This window comes from Chelonoidis abingdonii, chromosome 23 (assembly GCF_003597395.2).
Source record: "Chelonoidis abingdonii isolate Lonesome George chromosome 23, CheloAbing_2.0, whole genome shotgun sequence".
Taxonomy (NCBI): domain Eukaryota; kingdom Metazoa; phylum Chordata; order Testudines; family Testudinidae; genus Chelonoidis; species Chelonoidis abingdonii.
The window spans coordinates 7,332,995-7,356,119 of NC_133791.1; the positions used below are offsets into that span (position 1 = coordinate 7,332,995).

Consider the following 23,125-nt stretch of genomic DNA (forward strand, 5'->3'; position numbering starts at 1 on the left):
GGAGCAGGGGTGGGGGGGTCGTGTTGTGTCCCCCAGGAGCAGAAGGGGGTGGGGGGGCTGGGTCGTGTCCCCCAGGAGCAGAAGGGGTGTGTGGGGGGGTGTTGTGTCCCCAAGGAGCTGAAAGGGTAGGTGGGGTGGAGGTCGTGTCCCCAAGGAGCAGAAGGGGGCTGTGCGGAGGGGTAGGTCATGTCTCCAAGGAGCAGAAGGGGTGTGTGCAGGGGGGCCTCATGTCCCCAAGGAGCAGAAGGGGTGTGTGCGTCCCTTCCTCTTTGTTAGCTCTTCCTCCCACACCCCATCCACTTACAGTCTTGTCCTTCCTCTGGGCCTGAAGGTGACACTCGTGTTCCTCTCTGAGTTGCCCAGTGCATGGTGGGTGGCAATGGCAAAGAGCATAAAGCTTTCACCCTGGTCTCCCCCAGAGGCTGTGCTCTTCTCCATAATAGAACCAGAAGTTCTCACCCTTTCTCTTTTTTTTTTATACAAAAAGGAGGTACGTTAGGGCTTAAAGGAAAATAGCTGACTTATTGGCTGTCCGTAGTTGCCATATAAATGCGGACTAGATGGCTAACTGAACTTGCTTGCACATAAAGAGACAGTGTGAACTTAAATTTCGTCACCGGAAATAAAAATACTATCGAAACAAGTTTTGATAAAGCCTCAACCAAATTTTCCCTCAGTGTTTGAAACCCAAACACTGCAGCAGGAGCAACCTGAAAATAACACTTGACTATAAGCAATGAAACTGGCTAAATTGACTTAATTTTTGAACTGATCAAAATGCAAAAGGTAAAGAGCATTAACAGTGATAAGTAAATTTATATTTGTATATCTTCAGGTATTGTTATTGTAGGTAAAGGTACTTCTTTACAATATGACTTTTAAGTGGACAGTGTCTGTTAAGCTATTGCATGTAGGGTTAAAAAAGAATTTTCTGTAAGGGCATATTGTCAGTCGCTTCAGTGATATTATCACCTGCTATAGCATTGAGCAGGGAATTGCTTACAATGAAATGGGCATATCCTACACTTGTGGGTCCCAATCTAGCCATGTATCATAAGTAGTCTGTGGGGACACTTGTTGGACGGCAGACTAATCACATGGTGCACTTCCCACTGTTAGTTTTCCATATATGCAACTGTGGTGGTTTCCACAGATATTGTATGATCATCAGTGGGACACAAAGTGGCTCAAACTATGAGATATTACCAAGGATAAGGATTCCCAATGGATTCCCTGCTTTTTGCATTGAGGCAGCCCATTCTGGTTTTTGAGAGTTAGAAAGTTGTGTGAGTTTGGCTGACTCTTAGAATCTGGGACTGAAAACTAAAATTGATTCTGTGCTCTGTCCTGACAGTGAGAAACTGTGGTCTTTCTCAGGTTACCTAATCTTTGAGTTTCTATTTCCCCATTTGTAAAAGAAGATAATTGCCTGAGGCTTAACTAATGTTTGTAAAGTGCTTTCAGATCTTCTAAATGAAAGGCTCTGTAGAAATGCAAAGTGATATCTTCTATATTCATATTACTGAAGGGCTTTACAGCCTTATAAAGTTAATAATTGAACTGGAACATCTTGTTTTTTGCCTTAGCATTTTCGTGGAAGGAAGAACCGCTGCTATGCATTGGCTGTACGAAGTGTTCGGAGAGCTTTTGTGAAGTCTACAAAGGCCAGAAGAGAGAAAAAGAAGTTCATGAGAGCGGTAAAAAACAAACCAAAAAGATAGATGTAAACAGTGAAACTGGAAGAGACTAGAATCATTTTTATATAGCCATTTACCTACTCGGGGTATCGCAAAATGCTTTACAAACTGCTGTTGAAAGAGTAGTTCTGCAAGTTCAAGGCAAGTGCAGTAGCCCCTGTTGGCTCTGCAGTAGCTCATGTTTCATCACAATTTTAGCAGTGAAGAAATATTGGTCAGGACACATTGTATTTATTGAATCTGAGCACATCCATATGTCTTAATTCTCTACCAAAAGAAAGCATCAACTAGAATATATTTATTTTTATATTTAAATCTTTGTATTTTTTAAGCTTTGGATTATGAGGATTGAAGCAGCTTCTCTTGAACATGGTTTGAAGTATCCAGCTTTCATACGCAATCTGCTTAAGGTAAGTGTGTTGCATGAAAAAGAATTTCACTGAAATGGTGACACGTTGTCCAAAATTCTCATTGGTCTTTCAATGAGTCATTCCATAATACATTCAGGAAACCTCTCAGCTCTGCTGATGAGTGATAAATATGAAATTTGTTGTGTAGGTGTTTTCTTGCTTACTGCAGTAATGTAGTCATGTTTTATACTTGTATCTATTTCTGCTGCAAGTGACCTTACTTTATTTTGGCAGCATAAAAGCTCAACATAAGACTCATAACATGTTCCTACTTTTTCACTGTAGATTTATGTGACCAGAAGAACTTTTTTCATTAATTCTTTAAAGGGACAGTGCCAGTTTACATTGTTTGTTGTAAATAAGTTTTGTTACCTATGCTACTGTGAGGTGCTCAGAGTAATAACTGCCTTTTTTAATACCTTCATATCTAAAAAATACAAAACAAATAAAACCTTGAATTATTAAAAGTGAGTTTAAAAATCTGAATTACTTTTCACTAATTAGACTGATGCATTTCAGTCAGCTTGGACAACACAAATAAATGCAGTCAGTTTCTCTGCTACATTCTTAGCACTCCAGTGCTCTTTTAAAACACAGAGGGGGATTTGTTTAAAAGCTTCACATTAGAATTGGAAAAGTTTGTTGGTCTTAGGTTTAGCTTGTTGCTCCAAACTTTTAATCTGAGCAAAGTTTAAGATGGCAAGTATCAGAGGGGCAGCCGTGTTAGTCTGGATCTGTAAAAGCAGCAGAGAATCCTGTGACACCTTATAGACTAATAGACGTTTTGGAGCGTGAGCTTTCGTGGGTGAATACCCACTTCGTCAGACATCCTGCGTTTTCGTGGTATTCACCCACGAAAGCTCACGCTCAAAAACGTCTGTTAGTCTATAAGGTGCCACAGGATTCTCTGCTGCTTTTTAAGATGGCAGTGTGCTTTAAACACTGTTAGTCGTCTGTCCTGCCACCTCCCCACCCCCCACTTAAGTTTGTAGAATAACTGGGTGGAAAAGTAAATCAGTAGCTTATTTAATCAACTAATTAAATCAGATTTATTCTGAAGTTATCAAACTGTTAAAGTGTTCCATTGTTTTCTCTTGTCACTCTTGGTAACTAATTGAATAAAGTACTTGGCATAGAAGTTCCGTCAAACTCAGACAAAGGAACAGGTATTTCAGAGAAAGTCTGTGTCCCTTGCATCTTAGAATTGTCCATCAGGGAGGTCCTTAGTTTCATTTTTCAAAAGAAGCAGACCTGGATTCTGTAATCTTGACATTTTAGATCATCCACTCATTGCCCTGTGTAATCTATAAAGGGACCGATCCTGAAGTCCTTCCATTTTGAGATACTTTTAAGGGCCTGATCCTGACTGAGTTCAGCATCCACCACTCCTGTGGAAGCAAATGGGAATTGTTAGCGTGCAGCACTTCATGGGATTGGGCCCTGAAACTCAAACTTGGCTTTTTATTTAAAGGTGAAAATAAATGGATGGGCTGAGAATATTTCTGGATGTTATTGCATAATCCGAAATACTATGTAAGGATGGTTGAGACCCAAGTTCTGTTGCCAACTCTGAAATGGACAACTTGTGCAACTCTGGCCAAGTCAATTTCTGTGTATCCATTTCCTCACTTCTAAAATGGATAGAATACATTACAAAGGAGCACTGAGAACCTTGGATGGAAGTCACTATAAAAGTGCAAAACATTATTTCAATAAGAATTCCTATCCATTTGGAGCATGTTTACCTTGTTTGCTGAAATTTGAAAACTAGAGCATCCAAGATCAGGCACTTACTATGTAGACTTCCATAAAGGAAGAGACTCCCCGTTGTAGGTGCTGGAATTTGTTAGAAAGTAGTTTTAGAAAACCCATGGTTATGTTTTATCTCATATGCTGTTGTACAAGATTGCTGCTGTTGAATTGTATGACACTTGGGATAGTCACGAAAATTAGATGTGTATCTTGTGAGGTTTTCCCAGGCAGTAAAATCAGATGTTCATTTGCCTAAAACATCCATAAATATTAGTGTTTTAATTAAACATGTATATAGTAATGCACTTAAGAACTTAACAATGAACATTTGTAGAAGTATAATTACTATGCTCTTTATTGACCATCCTTCTTGCATTTAGTGCCAGGTGGACCTGAACAGGAAAATGCTTGCTGATCTGGCTATTTATGAGCCAAAGACATTCAAGTCTCTAGCTGCCTTAGCCCAAAGGAGGAGACAGGAAGGCTTCCTTGATGCCCTTGGGGATGGAAAAGAACCAGAAGGAATATTTTCACGAATTGTGCACCATTATTGAAGTGACAGGCATAACCTACAATTGTAGCTGCCTATTCTAAGCAGAGACTTGTATTGCAAAGTAAGTTTGCACCCCAGAGTACAAGAAAGATCATGTCTGTGAAACAAGGTCCTCTAAAATCAGTCTAGCAAGAAAGAAGGAAGACTTAGACAACTAGCTTGTAAACTCGGAGGCAGTTCTTTTTCCTTAGTGGTTTTGGTCAAAATTGCAATCTAAGTTTAACAGGGATAAACCCTATTGTGCAGAAGTCACTCTATGTAAAAACATTGTGTAAACATTTTTGTTCTATAACAATCTAATAAAAGTTTTTTTATGTATTGTGAAAATATCTGGTGTCACTTCTGGTGTCACAGTACAATAACATACATTTTTAAATGCTTCCAGAAATGTTGACAACTATCCCACATAGATGCAAGTAAAAATAAAAAAACCATCAATGTGGCAATGTGTTAGAGGTTATATTGAAAAGCTATGGCTTAAATATGTGATGCATAAGATAACTATGGAAGTACCTGCCAAAAAAGCAGAAAAAAGGAAAATCTTAAAGGCTTTAGTAAGGCTTGTGCTGCAGCTAGTAGAGTTCTACTAAAATAAGTAGTCAGTCCATGAGAATAAGAATGTGAAGGCATCTTTTAAAAAAAAATAAAATAAAAAAGGGCTAGTGAAATCATCAGAAATTCAGATTTTGTTAGGAGTATAAACCATGCCTTCTTAAGTATTATGTCATCTAGCTTCATGCCACAAAATGTGGAGTATCTAGCTTTTCTTTAAACTAGTATATGTAAAAGAGTGCAGCACAGCTAGACTATATTCAAGTGTAGCGGTCAGTCTCTCCAATTAGTTAAAAATTAAACTGGCCAGTCTAGTAAGGAAAGCTTACGTGTGATGTGTTGCCTAAACCGTATCCACAGAGTTGCTAATCTCTCATTGGTTCAGTCTATACTACTCTTGTATCTGAGTCAGGGGACCCAGATTAAGTACGTATCTATGCTATAGTTGCGCTACTGTAGCGTGGACCCTTCCTACATTGATGGAAGGGTTTTTTCCCATGAATGTAGTTAATCCACTCTTCAAGAATGGTAACTAGGTGGATGGAGGAATTCTTCTATCAGCCTTGCTGTAATCTACACTTGAGGTTAGGCAGACCTATGTAAATTGCTCAAGGTGTGAATTTTTTCACAGCCCTGAGTGATGTACATAACTTGATATAAATTTTTAGTGTAGAGCAGGCCTTGCAGTTACAACCTGTAGTGCGACTGGGACCTCTGTGTAAAGGCTTGGAAACCCTGGATCTTCCAAGACTCTGGTCTTCAAGGAAGCACCACTGTATTATAAATGTCCTAGCTAAAGTTGAAGCAAATAAAGGCTTACACTCAGATATGATCTTTCAGTGAAATCTGTGTGGTGGAATCTTGAATGCAGGTGTTAGTGCTGCTGTGGAAGACAATTCCTGCTTGAACTCTTATGAGGCATAGCAGTGCAAGATAACAAAACTACAGTTGTGGGGAGGCTGGTCAGTGCTGCCAATTCAAGATTTTGGGGGTGAGCCTTGGGAGACTTGTTTTACTTAAATCTCCGGCTGCTGGAGTCAAGAAACAAAGCTGTTTGTGCTCCAGCATAGCAGAGTAAAGCTTGAAAATGTGGGTGGAGTTCCCCTTAGGGCTCCTGTTAAAATGTGTGGAGAAGGGCAATTGTGCCAGGGCCCCAACTGTCTGTAAGTGGAGGGGGGCACCCTAGTGAACATGAAAAAGTGAGGCTCCACTTTTCTCCCGGGCCCTGTCCATACCCCCAGCATCTGTTTCAATGAGTCTTTCAAATCCCCCCTCGGCATGGGGGGCTCCCGCTGGCGTGTGCTGGGGCAGAAGGGCTGGCTCGGGCCTGGCCCGTGTTAGCGAGCCAGGCTTTGTCTGCGTGGGGGAGGGGGCGCGCGATGCACGCCGGAACTTCCGCCCGCTCCACCCTGTTTCGAATTCTCAACCGCTGCGTCACGCCGCTTGCATCAGGCCGCAGGACTCGAGTCACAGCGGGGGCAGGCAGGCCAATCAGAGAGCGGCGCCTCGCTGCCACCCGCCAATGGAAGGCGAGCGCAGGGAGAAATGGGCGGGACAGCGCTCGGCTCTGGAGGCTGGCGAGGGGGAAGGTGAGAGAGCGGTGAGGCGGCGGCCCAAGATGGCGGCGGGGCCGAGCAGCGCGGCGGCCGTGGTAGCGGGGGGCCCGGGCGGGCTCCGGCGGCTGGGGCCGGCCCCGTCGGGGAGCGGCGCCCCAGGCCCCGGCGCGGTGCTGATCGGGGACCGGCTGTACTCGGGGGTGCTGATCACGCTGGAGAACTGCCTGCTGCCCGACGACGCGCTGCTCTTCACCCCCTCCATGGGCAGCGGCCTGGACCCCGACACCGAGACCCAGCTGCGCGTCACCGGCTGCGAGCTCATCCAGGCGGCCGGCATCCTGCTGCGGCTCCCGCAGGTGCGGCGGGGGGAGGACGCTCTTTGCGGGGAGCAGCTTCCGCTCTGGGGGGGTGAACGAGGCCGCGGAGCCGGGCCCAGGAGGGGGCGGCGCGGGCCGGAGGAGGAGGGGGCTGGGTGGCCGCTCTGGGCCCGCGGCAGCCGGGAGCGTTGGGCCTTCGTTGCCTGTGAGAGTCGCGCTGGGGGCAGGGGGAGGCGTTGTTCTCTCGGCCGCGGCATCGCTCTCACAGGCTCCACTTTTCATCCCAGAAACACCCGGCCCCGGCAGCAATCGGGGGAGACGGGCCCGGTCCCGGGCCCTGCAGCCGCGTTTGCGGTCGGAAGGGTGGAAAAGGGATCAAGAGACGCCGCCGGCCTGTCCTTTCCCAAGGAACCAGGCGTGAAACTGGCCCTGTTGTGTCCTTTACGGGCAGCCTCCCCCCCCGTCCCGGCCGGCTCTGCTGAGACAGGAAGTGAATGATGTAACCATCTCTTCCGGTAAACCCAGAGCCTGGGTTGGCTCAGTCCTCCAGGGCCCTTCCCGATGGATCGGCCAAGTCTCGCTCGTTTCTAAAAGGAGCCGCCCTCCCCGCCCCTCACGCTTTTTCTTTGCTGCGGTTGGTAAAGCACATGATCTCACAGTGCCTTTCAAGTGGGGTTTCTTAATTTCTTTCTCGTATGAGAAGTCAATTGGCGACAATTCCTCCCATTCAAGAAAATGGGACAAAGTCATGTTACTATGATGCTTGGAGGCGAGAGGGGTTACCAAAATGCCACTATAGCTGAAACAAGGTTAATGAGACTTTCAGTTTAAAAAAATTGCCTAATGCTGCTACCAGTAACCTTTGTTTTAGCTGTTTTAATATCTCTAGCCATCTTTCCTTGCATATGAGTGTGTTTCATATGGCAACAAGGGAGTCTTTTTAACTATGGCTATGTGACTGTAAAATCACACAGGCTGACTGGGAAGCTTGGGGGCAGGTGCTAATACTTGATATTTAATGCTGACTCATGGCTAAAATGACTCTGCTTTGAGTTGGTAGTTGCCTTTTAATATTGCTCAATGAACACAGAACCAAAAATAAACAAGTAGAAGTGTTTGCATAGTTGGCAGAGCACTGGGGGGCGTTTCGACTGTAGTGTCCACCCTCAAACTATTTTGGAGTGTTCTCATGAAATATTTTGTTTGGTACTTTTCTATTGTCTAGTCTAAGACTGCACATTATAGTTGTAGGTGTTGAAAACAAATACTTTATGGTGTTACATGCTTTTACTCCCTTTTGTGAGCTGTTTGTTGCTGAATCAGGCATTTCTAATGGTTTTTATGGGACTCAAATTTGTTGTAGTGTAATTCACTTTACTTTGGAACCCTGTATGGGGATGTTAATATTGGATTACCATTTCTTCCTTTCTCTCTAGGTGGCAATGGCTACAGGGCAGGTGCTGTTTCAACGTTTCTTTTATACAAAATCTTTTGTGAAGCATTCCATGGAGGTAAGGATTCTTTTTTTTTTTTTTTTTTTTAAATAAAAGGCACTATGTATTTGATTTCTCTCCTGTTTGAGAGCATGTATTATGCCCTGTTGTTGAACTATGTATACAGGAAACTTTTACACTATAAATATGTTTAGTTAAACACAGTTGTACACACCTACATTGTAACAAATACTTAACTTAAAATTTGGAGTCTTTCTTGTTTTTACCACCACTTTCTCTTGTTATCCCTCCTAAAGCTCTTGGAGGCGATCAGTTCCAGATTTGAGCAAAACATCAGTATGTTGCAATACTTATATTTCAGCATGTGTCAATGGCCTGTGTTCATCTGGCATCCAAAATTGAAGAAGCACCAAGGCGTATAAGAGATGTAATTAACGTATTCCATCGCCTTCGACATCTAAGAGAGAAAAAGTAAGTTTAGAATCTGAAAAATGTTCACTTTCTTCATGGCCAGTTTAAATGTAGGGACTACTGAAATGTGGCTAGCTAGGCTACTGAATTCAGGCTCACAATTGTTGCTGTGCCTATGGGGGAGTTCAGCTGCATCATGACTCAAGGAATGTGGGGTAAAACCTTGTTTGGGGAATGAAAACCAAAACATTAATCTGGTTATTTTATCTTAACTGGAAAAATGCATGTACTGTTGTAAATACTAGCTAGTTTGCATCAAAATATAGTAACCTGCCTGTGTGTCCAAGTAAGATTGTGGGGTGTCTTTTAATATTGGCAGTTCATTCTTACTCCATGAAATCTGAAATAATGTCTTACAGAAAACCTGTACCTCTGCTACTAGATCAAGATTATGTTAATTTGAAGAATCAAATCATAAAGGCAGAGAGAAGAGTTTTAAAGGAGCTGGGGTTCTGCGTTCACGTAAAGCACCCTCATAAGGTTTGTACGATGTTCAGCTAACTTATAAACCTGTGTATTTCACACACTCTGCTTATTCTGGGTAGACTATTAAACTGGTTAAAAGCTGCTTGTTCCACAGTACTGAACACAGTGAAGCTAGTTTACAGTGATCTTGCTATCTTGTTTCTCATTCAAGAGAGTCTTAATAGTTGGTCTTGTATCTCATTGGTCAGTGAAGATTGGAGGTGGATGCAGATGTTAAGAACTGGTTAGACTTAACTGTACTTGGATTCTTCACTTTGTCATAGCATGAAAACAACTTATTGTTGAATAAGCAGGTAATTTTGGTGTTAAATTCTGAAGCAATATGAATAACTCCTCTTTGACTAAGACTCTCGAATATCCCTTTTGTAGAATCTTGCTCCGATTATAATATTAGTCATTTCTGATGGGGATGTGTTAAATTCTCAGTCCCAGGAATGCTCTTTCCCCAAAGTGTGCTAGATTCTGCTCCCCATATGAGCTAGTCAGCACTGCTGTTTGAATCTAATAGAAAGTTAAAGTAGTGGAAGGGTTCTCCCTTTCCTTGCCCTGTAGGTGTCTGTTCTCTGTCGTGCAGCAATGGGCTACTACTTCAGACGTCTTCAGCTTGCTGTAGTGTAAATGCTCTTTAAATTTGAGATCAAGTGCCCCTGATTAAAAATGTGTAGGTACCTTGCTCTGTTCAGATTTCTCTGCCCACTGCCATTCTTTCTGAGCCTCCTTATTTACTGGGGTACTGATCACAGGAATGAGTGTACTCCTTCACTGACTAATCATGTGAATTTTCTATAATTTTGTTTTATCCACCATCTTTTTTTCATGTGGTTCACAAAAAAACTGTTTTATATGCTGCTGTAAACCTTTTAAACCTATTATGTAGCTCTTTGCAGAAGCAAAAGAAGGAGGGAAAATGTTGGCTAGGTTTAGTCCCTTCCAATAGAGGTGTTTTGTGATGGATTGGTGCCACTTTTTCCAGTTGGCAGTGTTTGCTCCCATGTGCTAGCTAAAAGAGGAATGTTGAGTTCTATAGGAAAAGCATACCTGTTTTGAAAACTGAGTAGAAGGCAAGACTTCTAGATGAATAGGATGTCTGAGCTCAGAAGGAGGAGTATGAGGAAGGTCGGATTTGGCTGTGCACATACGTTTTTGGAGCCTGTTCTTTCCCCCGTTGTAATTGAAGGCAGAAACTACCTGGGTAAACACTTGCCATCTTACTTTCACTCTCTCCATGGATGTTTGAGACCCTTAAAATCAAGAACAGAATAGCAGATGCCACATGGACATCCCCTCTGAATTAAATACTTGGCTCTAGAGATTCTTGATAATAACGCAATAACCCATATCTTCCAGATAATCGTTATGTACCTTCAGGTATTAGAATGTGAACGTAACCAACACCTGGTCCAGACTTCATGGTAAGTTGATCTTTCTTGTTATGAGACCAGCAGGGCAGTGGCAGAAATATGTCATTTGAGGCACTCTGGGCAACATTGGTGTAGCCCACAACTATGTTCATGGAATAGACAGTTCTGGTGTTTCCTGGAGTGCCCCAACCTACTACCCAAATGTTGATCGGCCTCTAAGTTTCAGGCACTGTCTTAAATGGTAAGATAGCTTTTAAACCCCTCAACCCCGGCTCTTCCTTCCCTTTTCTCCCTCCCTCTCTCTAAAGTGAAAATGTTAAGTGGTTGTTTCTTTGGGTAAATTATATGTGCAGTTCTTGTCCATCGCTGATGCTGGGAGACACTTTCCCAACACCTGAGCTGCTGGTTGCGACAAGGGCATCAGGAACCTTCGACATAAATCCTTATTATCCATGTGGATAATCCAAGATGTCAGCTGCTAAGAGTGGATAACTCAGTTTTTTTGCATTTGCCATGAAACGTCTTCTACCTGTCTTGTTGCTTCACTGTAGTGAAGAGAATCATTTGGGGATGGGTATCAAAGTAAAAATTCCAGATTGTAACAAGCTGTATATTCATATTATTATGAAACAATAATATAATTTAAAAATTGGAATATTGAATCTAAAGGTCATATTTCTGCTGACTGAACTCTCTGGTACTGTGATCTGTTTGGTGGAGAACCTATTTTGACTTTTCTTTTCTGTACTCTTTTAATCAAAGGGTAGCCTCTGAGGGTAAGTGACTAAGACTTCTCCTCTGCTGCCCAAGCGCTATGGTGCAGGGATAACTGCGTCTTCAGTCAAACCAAAGCAGGCTCTACAAAGAGAAGGCTGACTCTAGACAGGTGGTATAAATACGATAGTATAGTAACTGGCCAACTGCTTCTTGTGCTTATACTTTTGATTTTTGTTGTGCCTTTGACTCTATTGTATATTTTAGAACTTGATTGTTTAAATTTTGAAAACTGTTAATGTTTTAACTATGTTAAAGATACTGTACCTTTTTAAAATGCAAAAAAAACCTATAAGGTGGGATTTAAGTCTTCTTCTGGGTGAATTAACTAACTGGTAGACTTCAGTTTTTATCATATCTGTGTGTGTTGTTTAATCCAACATTTTAAAATACTTGAGTAGAAGGTCTTCAGTTTGGAATTAAGTACAGCAGTGACACTGGACATTTTCCCTACTTCCAGATTACACAATACAATTGCATTCAGAATTCACATGTGAAGTAAGACTACTAGGCACCAATTTCCTTTTTTGTTCGGGATGCAGAGAAATAACTTTTAGAGCAATTCCCTAACCATTCATTGCTTCCAGTACCTGGAAAGTCATGGGTATCCACTATAACTACTGTTTGAAGTGCAGTGGTTTTAGAGCACAACTGTAAAGCTGAAGTAATATGACAAATGTTTAATTCTACATGCCCCCAAACTCAGAGCCCAAAGGCCAGCTGCACAATTAGCAAGATAGTTTTTAACAGTTTGGGAAAGGAAGCCTAATCATCCTTCATACCTTGTGAATACTACTTCTCTCACTGCACTTCATTTCACAAAAACTTTCTCTGATCTCCTTCAAAGTGTCTTCTCCATAGCAAAAACCAGTGCTAGAACAGCATGACTTAGTTTAAGCTTTCCTCATGAGCAAGGTGAAGGAGAGTCAAGACTAAGCCTTTAGCTTGCCACTTTTTTCCCAGTGATCAGTCAATCCCCATGTGTTAGAAGTGAACTATCTGGTAAAGGACTAAAACGTAGATGGGAATGAGATTCATGAGCACCTCCTCTTTCTGTAAACTGGTTTTAAATGGGCTGTGGGCTCTGGTTTGGGCATCCCCACGATCAATTTCAAACTCTTCTCAGAAAGCTTGTATAACTATATGGTGGCCTTTGTCCTGGGTGGTTTTCTCTCTTGCCCACCTGACGTGCTGCTTGAAAGAAATATTTCTTTAAAAGTTATACCTTTAAGCATTTTATTTGTTTTGCTGACAAAATCAGATGCAAGTACTTTGAAAATACAAACTTCCTTGAGTATTTAAAATCAAAATCTTTTAAAGTATGTGTTTACTGTTGTGGAATATGTGCAATATTTTACAGTTGTCTCATTCTGTGAATATTCATTTTAAGAAACCTTGTTGAAATGGGACATTTGGAAACGATACTGTCATATGCCAGAAGAGGAGATCTGTTTGAATACTGAACCGTCCTCTGCACAGATGTTCCCAAATACCTGGATTTCTTCCACGACAAGCTTTTTGTATCACAAATGGATTCTCTCTTGGATGCTGCCTTACTAATGGAAAATGGACAGGTTCCAAAAACTTTCCAGTGGCAATGGGTACATGCTGAAGTGGATTGCATTTCTCCGGAGAACTCCAGCAGGATCAGCAACTTTGAACACTAGCTTTGAGTTTGCATGCTTCTCTGCACTCTGGGATTGAGCCTAGATTTCTATTACTGAGTTCTTTACAGATTATATGTTGTCTCTACAAAAACATTTGTTTTTGCATGAGAGCAGGCCAGTAGATCTAGAGGGAAAAGTAAAGTTAAAATTGGTTCTCTTTCATAACTGATTTGTCTGACAGCCAGTCAGAAATTTATTCCCAACCACATATCCATCCCCTTGAAGAAATTTTTCTAACTTCTCTTCAGATTTACAGGAGTATAGCATTTGAGCTTAGTAATAGAATGCACAGAGAAGTAGTTACTGTAGAATTGAAGAGAATAGAACAGAGACATTCTGCAGGGGGTTGCAAGTGTTCCCTTATTATGTCTTTCAGGAATTACATGAATGACAGTCTACGAACAGATGTCTTTGTAAGATTCCAGCCAGAAAGTATTGCCTGTGCCTGTATCTACCTTGCAGCTAGAACATTGGAGGTGAAACATCTATTTATATTTTGTCATTTAAGTTTATGTTAAGGTTTCTGTGTAGAAATAGAAAATTGAATGTGTGATTTCTCAATTGTAGATCCCACTTCCTAATCGTCCTCACTGGTTTCTGCTGTTTGGAGCAACAGAGGAGGAAATTCAAGGGATTTGTATAAAAATCCTGCAGCTATATACTCGGAAAAAGGTTTGCTATTGTTTTTATACCATGTGTATTTCAGAACCTAGGGCAAAACTTCCTGCTTCCATTGAAGCCAGTTGCAAAACTTCCACTTCTCTGGGAGCAGGATCCAGACTCTGTGAATCATATCCCTTCTTCTAAGCATGAATGGTCAATTGAAACAGTACAGAGAACTGATTTTATTTTTTATTTTTTTTTTGAATATGTATTTGTAGGTTGACTTGTCTTATTTGGAAAGCAAAGTAGAAAAGAAAAAACTAGCCATTGAAGAGGCAAAAGCACTAGCTAAAGGTCTGCTACCTGACAAGACTCCCAATTTGGAGAACACGTCAGGGTTTTCCCCTGTTCCTAAAAATGGTTGGTATCAGTGTACCTAGATTTGCATATTTGGACTGCATTGCTTTTCTACCATATTTTGGGAGTATTACAGTGACTTCATAATTGGATTAAGAATCCTGTCTCAGTCAGGCTATTTTAGATTGCAGGTATTCCTTGTTAAGCTGTCTATATTTCAAATGATGATGCAAATACTGCTGTTTTGCAGCGTCCTCCCTCTGTAGAAAGGGGTAGTCAAACTCCTCATGAGATTTTTCCCGTTCTTTCTTGGCCTTATGTTAGTAAGTGTGCTGCAAGAAAGGCAGTGTTGAGACATGACCCGAAACTATTTGTTGTAGTAGGAGAACAAGCAAAAGCATTATCTAGTAGAGAGAGCCAACGCATTCACTTTTCAAAATGCTTCTGCTCCAGTTAATTGTACCTGCTGGGAAGGGTGGTGGAGGAATGGCTGTGTGTGAAGAGAGAGAGCCCTTGTTCTCCATTCAATTGAAATGTGTGTATAAAAAAGTTACTTCTGGCTAGTTAAAATTTCCTTTACAAAAAAAATCTGGCATTTAAATTGCATTTAATTTTCTTGAAACAAAGAGGAAAGAGTTGACCTTTTTAATCAATCAAATAAACTGGTATTCACAGATTTAAGGTTGTAACACCTTTTAATGAGAGGTTTTTTCCCCAGAATATCATGTTTGGAAATTGTATCTTTTGTCTGACAGAGCGCTCTTGAAGATACAATAGTATCTGCCTTTCCAAGGTATTGAAAATAGTGTGACATATTACATAAAATGCCAGTTCAGGCAGTTCTATTAAAGGTTTTTTTCACTGCTTAAAGTCTGTTTTAGGGTAAGTGGGGTTTGGGGGGAGGGGGGGGTGTTTTTTAATATACCAAGTTTATAGCCTCAGAAATTTACTTTGGATTTGAATAACTCACAACTTACCTGAAGGTGTTCAAGTTTTGCCCTTTATCTGTATATGTACAGCAAAGGGTCTCTAGAGGGATGTGGTAATTAGTCAATTTTTGCCCTCAAGGTGACCCATTCACCTGCTGCTTGCCACTCCTTATTGGGTTGCCTGCTAAAGAGTGACATCTTTGTTACGCATGTGAGGGGATGAAGTGTAAACTTTTTTACATTTTTCTTGTAGAGTCTCCAAAAGACGGTAAAGGAAATAAACCTTCCCCACTTGCTGTGCAGGCGATGAAGAATGCCAAAAGAAAAATGGATGGAACAAAAAGAATGAATTCCAACAGCCCAGTGAATGGGTAAGATTCCACATGATATAGACTCTATTTTTTTTTGTTTTGTTTTGTTTTTTGTTTTTTGTCCTCCTCCTGGCACTTACATCTAAATCTTGCTTGGATTCTGTCCTTCGTAGCATTCCGAAAGGAAGGGAGAGCAGAAGTGGAAGCCGAAGTCGAGAGCAGAGTTATTCAAGATCACCATCTAGATCAGCATCTCCTAAGCGCAGGTACGTACTGAAGTGGGTGGAAGTGCTGAGTCCCATTCGTAACCTGCTATGCTAATGGCAAACTACCATCCCAGAGAATGTACTTTGGGAGTCAGTGGGCTCTCAAGCAACAACTATGGCAATTTATATAAAACTTTAAGCCCTGTTTGAGCTCTGGAAATGAGACTAGTGTATGGAGGTGCAAGGTGGTGGCCAGTGTAGGTTCAAGTGAAGTTACGATTAGAGGAATAACTGCATATGAATGACATCTTCCTCAGCAAATCTGCTCCTTGTGCCCATAGTCCTTTCTGCTGACTTAAATAACAAAAATAAGTTTATACTGCTGCTCGCTATATTCACCATAGACACAACAAAGCTTGGGAGATAGGGAACTGGATTCTCTTCTGACTCAGATCAACAGAATGGCAACATGTTCGGCTTCTCCCTCTATTATACATTGTGCCCCCTGCACCAAACACTGGGGTTGCACAAACAGAACTGAGGTCCAAATTTGGTCTGCAAAGCCTCTTACTGGTGGTGATGCTTAGGCTTGGAAAGACGGCTTGATTTTCATGTCTTAAGCTGTTTTCAGGGCTACATATTAGAGAAAAATCTATGGTAAATTGGCTCAATTTACAAGTGTATAGATATCCATGAGAGGTAATCATGGAACCTCCAAAGTCTGTACATCTAAAATTCTTCCGAAACCTTTTGCTGTAATTATGAAGCTGATTTTTCTTCAGGATTATTAATAAAATGTTAAATATGCTGTTCAGCTTTTCAAAGCATCTGGGTTTTTTATCTATTCAACAACAGATCTTATGATTACAAATGTTACCTATTATTTTAGTCCTACAGGAAATTACTTATTCTGTCTTAATGAGTTATGTGGTGTGAGCTGGGGAGGTGTTCTGTTTGAAGGTAGGCGATGCAGACAAAAGCTAAAATCTGTTAATTGAAATATCTTCTAAGGTTTGCTGCCTCAACTAATCAGATTAGTAGCTCTGTATTTAGAGAAGAGCTTTTGCTTGTAAGATCTATTCTGAGGGCAGCTTTTAACCTGAATTGTAGTTTACAAGTAAGGAAGGGTGGCATTTTAAAGGACAGTGTCAAATCTTTCTTCTAAAACCTTTTTCCTTGTGTTCCAAGTAGCACCTAAGATTACTATAATCTGTCCTGTCCCACTGTGTGCTTTTAATGTTGTAAAGTAATCAGGCATTGATTGTTAAGGCACTCACTGTTCTCTTCTCCTTCCCTGTCTTAGAAAAAGTGAAAGCTACTCAACATCAAGTGGTTCCAAATCCCACAGCCGCTCCAGGAGTCGCAGTGATTCTCCCCCAAGACAGTTCAACCATAGTGCTAGTTACAAAGGCTCTAAAATGAGGAGTTACAAAAAGTCAAAGGACTACAAATACTCGACACACAAACCAAGGAAGTCCCGCAGCAGGAGCTCATCACGTTCCCGGAGCCACTCACGAGAGCGTTCTGATCATTCTGGGAAGTACAAGAAGAAAAGTCACTACTACAGAGAGAGGCATGAGCGTTCCCACTCCTATGAGCGTACAGGTCATCGTTATGACCGAGACCACCCTGGCCACAGCAGACACAGGAGATGAGCACTACAAAGGGTTCTCTTCTGTGCTTTGGGATTCAAAGTGGAGCCCGGTTTCCCCCATTTCCTCATGCAGCATAGGGTTAGCCTGGGTCTAAACGACTTAGCATCAGTAATCTTTTCTAACCCTGTGCTAGTTAGCATGAATCCAAATACACAGACAGACATGATGATGTGGAAGACTTGATCTGGTAGATGGCTTAGTTGTTCTGCTGCTGGAACTTCTCTTAGGAACATCGAAGAGCCTCTATGTTGTAGTGGCTGCTCCTATGCCTGCTCTTTGGTAATAGGTAGATTTGCATACTGTAGTGCACTGGGGTTAGTATATTTCTGGATTTGGAGTACTGACAGCACCAATTTCCTTGCTCAGCAATTAGAGAACTCTGCTGAATCAGCCCTTCCTGATGAAATGTTTTGAGCTTTCTTCTTCTAGTTCCATGAAAACCATTAGTGGCTTGGTGCTAACAAAGCTGTGGCTTCATACTGACTCAATTATGTTGTACAAATGCAAGGTGATATTTCTAGAACTGATGCCTATATTAGGTTACACTTGTATATATTTTGCAGTGTTTAACAATACAATATGGGAATATGGCCTTATTAGCCCTTACACTTTCTCCACTGTGTAAATAAGCATTTGTTTAATACAAGTGAAAGCTATATACTGAAACGTCAAAACTTGAATTCTATCAATTTAAGATTTGTGTAGAGAATTCTGATAAATGTGAAAGTATTTAGCTCTGTGTATTGAAAGTAGTATATTTTTATCTGTGCAATGCTGTGTGCAGGCCACCAGCTCATAGAGAAGTTTCATATATATATATATACATTTTATGTGTTTTGAATAACTCTATACTCAGGATCTTTGACACTCTGAAGAATTGGTAGTTTGTCAATCTGCTTGCTTGTTTAAAAACAGAAGGTGTGAAAAAACAAAAACAAAAAACAGCTCAAGTCCACAGCTCAGTGGTATCCGTTTTAGTGGTATATCTGAGCTGTTCCTGTGCTCCCTGATTTCATTAAAGTATTTGATTTTGTATTTAAACTCATGATGTTACTGTCTGTCATTCTGAGAGTTTCTAAGTTGTACTGCCATGTCTAATCGAAAAGGGAAAAAATAACTTCTTTAAAGAGGGGTAAATGAATAGTTGATAGCCATTTTATTTTTAAACGGACGTGTGCTATCTCAGATATAAATACTGTTTCAGACTAATTTTGTAGCACATGGTTACAGGGGATGTGAGTAATGGTAAAACAGGGCTCTTCCCTTCCCCCTAGAGGGAGTTAAAAGCTATCAGCTTAGCAGGTCCATAAGAATGTTCGTCAGTGCAGATGTAACAGAGGGTTAATTGCCTAAAGTGGTGAGTGTTTTCCTATCCATGGAAAGTAATGGTGGCTGCTGATTGATTGACAGTGGTTCCTGTGAATTTCAAGCCACTGAGGGTATGTCTACACAGCCTGCAGCAACAAGCCTCCGAGCCTGGGGTGACAGGTTCACAGGCTAAAGCACTAAAAATAGTCTTGTAAATGTCATGGGTCGGGCTCCTAAGTCTGCATCCTTCTTTTTAGTGAGAGCCTGAATCTGTTGACCCAGGCTTGCAGCCAGGGGCTATATAGACACATCCTGGCGCAGCATAGGTTAGCCTTGGTTGCCTGCATACTTCAGTGAGGGTGGGGCATTATAAATGCCCTTGTATGTCTTCAAGTGATCTGCTGGCAGGCTTATCCCATCAGCATTTACAAAGCTTTTCAGTATCCCATCAACAGGCATGCACAGCGATAGGGGTGAGCCAGCCACTGGTATGGCATTGAAGTTCCTTGTTCCCATATCCCAGAACAGAATTGGGCAAATAGTGCAGTATAATTTGAAAATGCCTTGGAAGAAGGGTGTGCTTGGGTCCCACCCCATGAATCATGGTGCAGGGGGGAGAATAGACACAACACTGTGGTTTCTGGTTGACCAGCAGCAATCGCTCCTTCCTGCTATTTTTGCCCTGGCCCTTCCCACACCCTAATGAATCTCATGGCAGCTTCCTCATACTGCTGTGGAGGAGGGGAAGTAGAGCAGCTAAGAGGACCTGGAGCTGGCTCTAGAAGCAGGGCTGTTTCCTGTGGATCACTTAGAAAGTGCTGAGCACCCCAAGCCTGTGACAATCCAGCCTCCCCAAAGTGCCTCAAATTGGGATAAAAATGGAGGCACACAGTCGCTCGTCACACGTTGTGGCACATTCAGGGCCACATGTATCATGTCCGTTGCTGTTTTCTAGCACTGCACAGAGGATTAAATGTTGCTTCCTGTGCCATCTGACCTGAGTGAGTTTCTTTCAAAAATTCCTTCATTTTTTAAAGCAAAACCACTTGAAACTAATTGTGCTGACAGCTGAGGTAAACTAATGGGAAGAGACTAAACAGTGATGGTGCAGTTGAGTCCTGTGGATAAGTTTATTGGTGTGCTAGACTTTTCTCTCTAGCTTTTTTTCCCCCATTGGTTCAGAGTTCTGGCAATGCTGCTGCTTATAGTGTTCTCCAAAGCTTTTTTTTTTTTTTTTTTTTTTTTTTTTTTTTTTAAACAAACATAACCCCCTAAAGAGGCTTTACTCCATCCAGCAAGTCACAGCCCCTTCAAAGAATAATTCTGGAACAGAAGAAACTTAAGCATTTGTTATGAGGAACTTTAATCTGCTGTGAAGACGTAATATCCATGTGGAGAAAATTACTGGTCTAGCCATATTAGTAAAACTCCCATGTGCAGGCTTGTCTTCCTGAAGGAAAGTGCTTGTTTTCTGATTTTTAATTTGCTTTGAAAGCAGTATAACGATCAGAAAAGAGCCTTCCTTTTGGGGGATGCAAGTGTCCACATAGGGAATTCTACCACTCTGGCTATGCTAGTAGTCTTCCCTGTGGAGACAAGCCCTCAGCTGAATGCACTTCAGAATGTTGCGGGGGCTATAGGCACCTCCCACACCCATGAAAGACAGCTGCTATCCCTCGACCAGCATCCGTTCTAATTTTGTGCGTGTGAGGAGAGGGTGACACAGAAGTTTGACATCAGTGAGAACAAGGGTTATAGTAAGATCCCAGTTAGCAGCTTTGCATGTAGCTGCTGTATGGTTCTATAACAATGGCTTTTATATGTAACTCTTTGCTAATGAGGTTCCATTACTTTACATTACCAGTCAAACTTCGAGAACTGTGGTGTTTATCTTCAGCATGTGTTTCTCAAGTATCCCAAGTAGAAGCAGTTGTCTAGGCTGAGACATGGGAAAACTCTGTAGAGTTTGTTAGGATTGTGCAGTGTCAAGGAATATAAGGTGGGAGTGTGAAGAGGGGAAATATACTAGCATAGAGTTGTGCTAACTGGTTTTAACCAAGCAGGTCTCCTGTTTCATCTGTTCAAATGCCAGCAAACTACCTGCCTTCACCTGTATTTTGCAAACATGGAGGGAAACTGAAGTAATTTTATACTTCAGTGGCTATTTGTACTATTTAATATACACAAACCCTTAAAGTAACAAGCTCAAGGCAGTATATCAGAGTAATGTAGGCGTGTCCAAGGTGCTACTGTGTAGATTTGAAAGAACAAGAATAGTTCTTCTCAGTCAGACCAATGGTCCATCTAGCCCACTATCCCTGCTGGCTGACATTGGCCAGTGCTAGTTGCTTCAGAGGGACTGAATGGAATAAGGCAATTAACTGAGTTATCGATCCCTTATCCACTTCTGGCAAGCAGAGCTTTAAGGAAAGCCAGGGCATGGGGTTGCATCCTTAACAGCCACTGATGGATCTGTTCTCCAGGAACTTACTTTTTTTATTTTTATTTTTTTTAACCCATACATTTGGCCTTCAGAATGGCCCTTGGCAATGAGTTGACTGTGCACTGTGTGAAGAAGTATTGCCTTATGTTTGTTTTTAAACTTGCTGCCTATTCATTTAATTGGGTGACCCCTAGTTCCTGTGTGACGTGAGAGGCTAAAGAACACTTCCTTATTCACTTTTTCCACATCCTTTGTGATTTTATAGACCTCTATCATATCACCCCTTAGTCCTCTCTTTTTCCAAGTGGAAACGGTCCCAGTCTTTTTAAACTCTCCTCAGAGGAAAGCTGCTCCATACCCCCTAATCATTTTTGTTGTCCTTCTCTGTACTACTTCCAATTCTAATATCTCCTGAGATGGGGTGATCAGAACTGCATGCAGTATTCAAGGTTTGGGCGTCCCATGGATTTATCTAATGGCATATTTTTGGTCTTATCTATCCCCTTTCCTAATGGATCCTAACATGGTTAGATTTTTTTTGACTCCTGCTGCTCCCCATTGAGCAGATGTTTCCAGAGAACTGTCCATGATGATTCCAAGATCTTTCTTGAGTGGTGGTAACTAAGTTAGACCTTATTGTTATGTATGTGTAGTTGAGATTGTGTCCCAATGTGCATTACTTTGTATTTATCAACATTGAATTTCATCTGTCCTTTTGTTGCCCAGGGCTGGTCTACACTAGGGGCGGAAATTGATCTAAGATACGCAACTTCAGCTACGTGAATAGCGTAGCTGAAGTCGAAGTATCTTAGATCGAGTTACCTACCGTCCTCATGGCGCGGGATCGACGTCTACGGCTCCCCCTGTCGATTCTGCTACCACTGTTTGCATTGGTGGAGTTCCGGAGTCGACAGGAGCTCGTTCGGGGATCAATATATCATGTCTAGAGGAGACACGATATATCGATCCCCGAGAAATCGATTGCTACCTGCCTATACGGCCGGTAGTGAAGACATACCCTCAGTCACTCAGCTTTGTGAGACTCCTTTTTGGAGTAATCTTGTTCTGCCAGGATCTGCATGTAAACTCTGCCCTTCCTGCCTAATGTAGCTGTAAAGGGGTCAGCCAAGCGCATTTAGCAGACTAAAATGCATCTCTTTGCTCATGCCAGTCTTAAAAGGAAGTGGCCATTCCCCCACTGTAATCATCAGCTCATCTGTTAGTCATTTTAAATATGAGGGCTCTTATCCTCAAAGGTGCCTAATTCCCAATTGACATCAGTGGGAGTTAGGTGCCTAAATACTTTTGAGGAATCTGGGCTGCCCAGAGGCCTCCTGTGCAATTCTCCAAACCGCTGGGTTGTGCACAGGGTTCTGAAAATCAGCAGATGTAAAAAGTGACGGTTGCACAAGGGGAGCAAGTTCTGCAGTTGAAACATCCACTGCCGTGTTTTGCCATCGATCTCCCAGTTAAATTGTGAGCCCGTTAATTGGCATACTTGGAGTTAAACCTCAGAGTGCGTTTGAGGAAGAGGGCTCCAGAGTAGTGAGCAGCACCCAGCTGGTGGAGGGGTTTCTAGATATACATTACATCATTTGGCATAAAAGGCAGCAGCTGTGTTTTATAAACTGCTATGCAAATATACAGCATTGAATAAACAGTCATACTCCACTTTGTGCCATGTTTGAAGCCAGAGAGAGAAATATCTTGGAACCTCACACCCTATATAAAAGTGCAAGGGAGAAAATGCATGTATAGAGCCCCAAACCAAAGGGATTATATCCTGGGATTAAAAGGGACATCCTGTTCTGGAAGAGAACATGTTCTTACTGAGAAAACCCCTCCAGCATGGATAACTACCCAAGAGTCTTGGCAGCGGCGTAGAACTGAGAGAAGCTGCTGCAAGGTGGATCGAGAGTACAAGCTCGACAAAGCTGCTGAAGTTCAGCGGGCCATTCCTCAGCTGCTGTAAATCAGATTAGCTCCACTGATTTCAGGAGAGCTGTGTCCATTTCTACCAGCAGAGGATGTGGCCCGGGTCTGTAATGGAAGGAAACAGGCTTTGGCTCTGCTGAAGGAGCCACAGACTAAAGCCAATTCATATTTGTCTAATTTAGCTGACGTTTTATATGACTTTTTAGTTGAGTAGTTTTTTCTCCAGTATCTGATCTTAGTTTGAGTGTGAGCTATTCAAAGAATACTCCTTCCCTCACCTCCCATTATTCCCCCAACTGTGCCAGAGCCAGGGACAAAGGGACCCCAC

At 41.9% G+C, this 23,125-nt stretch overlaps 2 protein-coding genes across 6 annotated transcripts; both read left to right on the top strand.

The window, feature by feature from the left end:
• Positions 1–777: 777 nt before the first annotated feature.
• MRPL20 (mitochondrial ribosomal protein L20) lies at positions 778–4,739 on the top strand. The gene is made up of 4 exons (XM_032779935.2): positions 778–786; positions 1,587–1,697; positions 2,030–2,107; positions 4,240–4,739. Exons 1-4 carry the CDS (start codon positions 778–780, stop codon positions 4,411–4,413), a joined length of 372 nt encoding a protein of 123 aa, XP_032635826.1. The 3' UTR covers positions 4,414–4,739.
• A 1,732-nt stretch (positions 4,740–6,471) lies between these two features.
• On the top strand, positions 6,472–18,152 carry CCNL2 (cyclin L2). Of its 5 annotated transcripts, XM_032780019.2 has the most exons (11): positions 6,472–6,876; positions 8,274–8,348; positions 8,653–8,762; positions 9,122–9,242; positions 10,596–10,660; positions 13,427–13,526; positions 13,618–13,722; positions 13,932–14,073; positions 15,193–15,310; positions 15,424–15,516; positions 16,760–18,152. In XM_032780019.2, the coding sequence occupies exons 1-11, from the start codon at positions 6,487–6,489 to the stop codon at positions 17,109–17,111; spliced, it is 1,671 nt and encodes a 556-aa protein (XP_032635910.2). In that variant the 5' UTR covers positions 6,472–6,486; the 3' UTR covers positions 17,112–18,152. The 5 variants fall into 5 exon arrangements, with proteins under 5 accessions (XP_032635910.2, XP_032635911.1, XP_032635914.1 ...); XM_032780020.2 differs by lacking the exon at positions 6,472–6,876 and having other exon boundaries at positions 8,588–8,762; XM_032780023.2 differs by lacking the exons at positions 6,472–6,876; positions 8,274–8,348; positions 8,653–8,762; positions 9,122–9,242; positions 10,596–10,660 and adding an exon at positions 11,392–12,984.
• Positions 18,153–23,125: the final 4,973 nt, after the last annotated feature.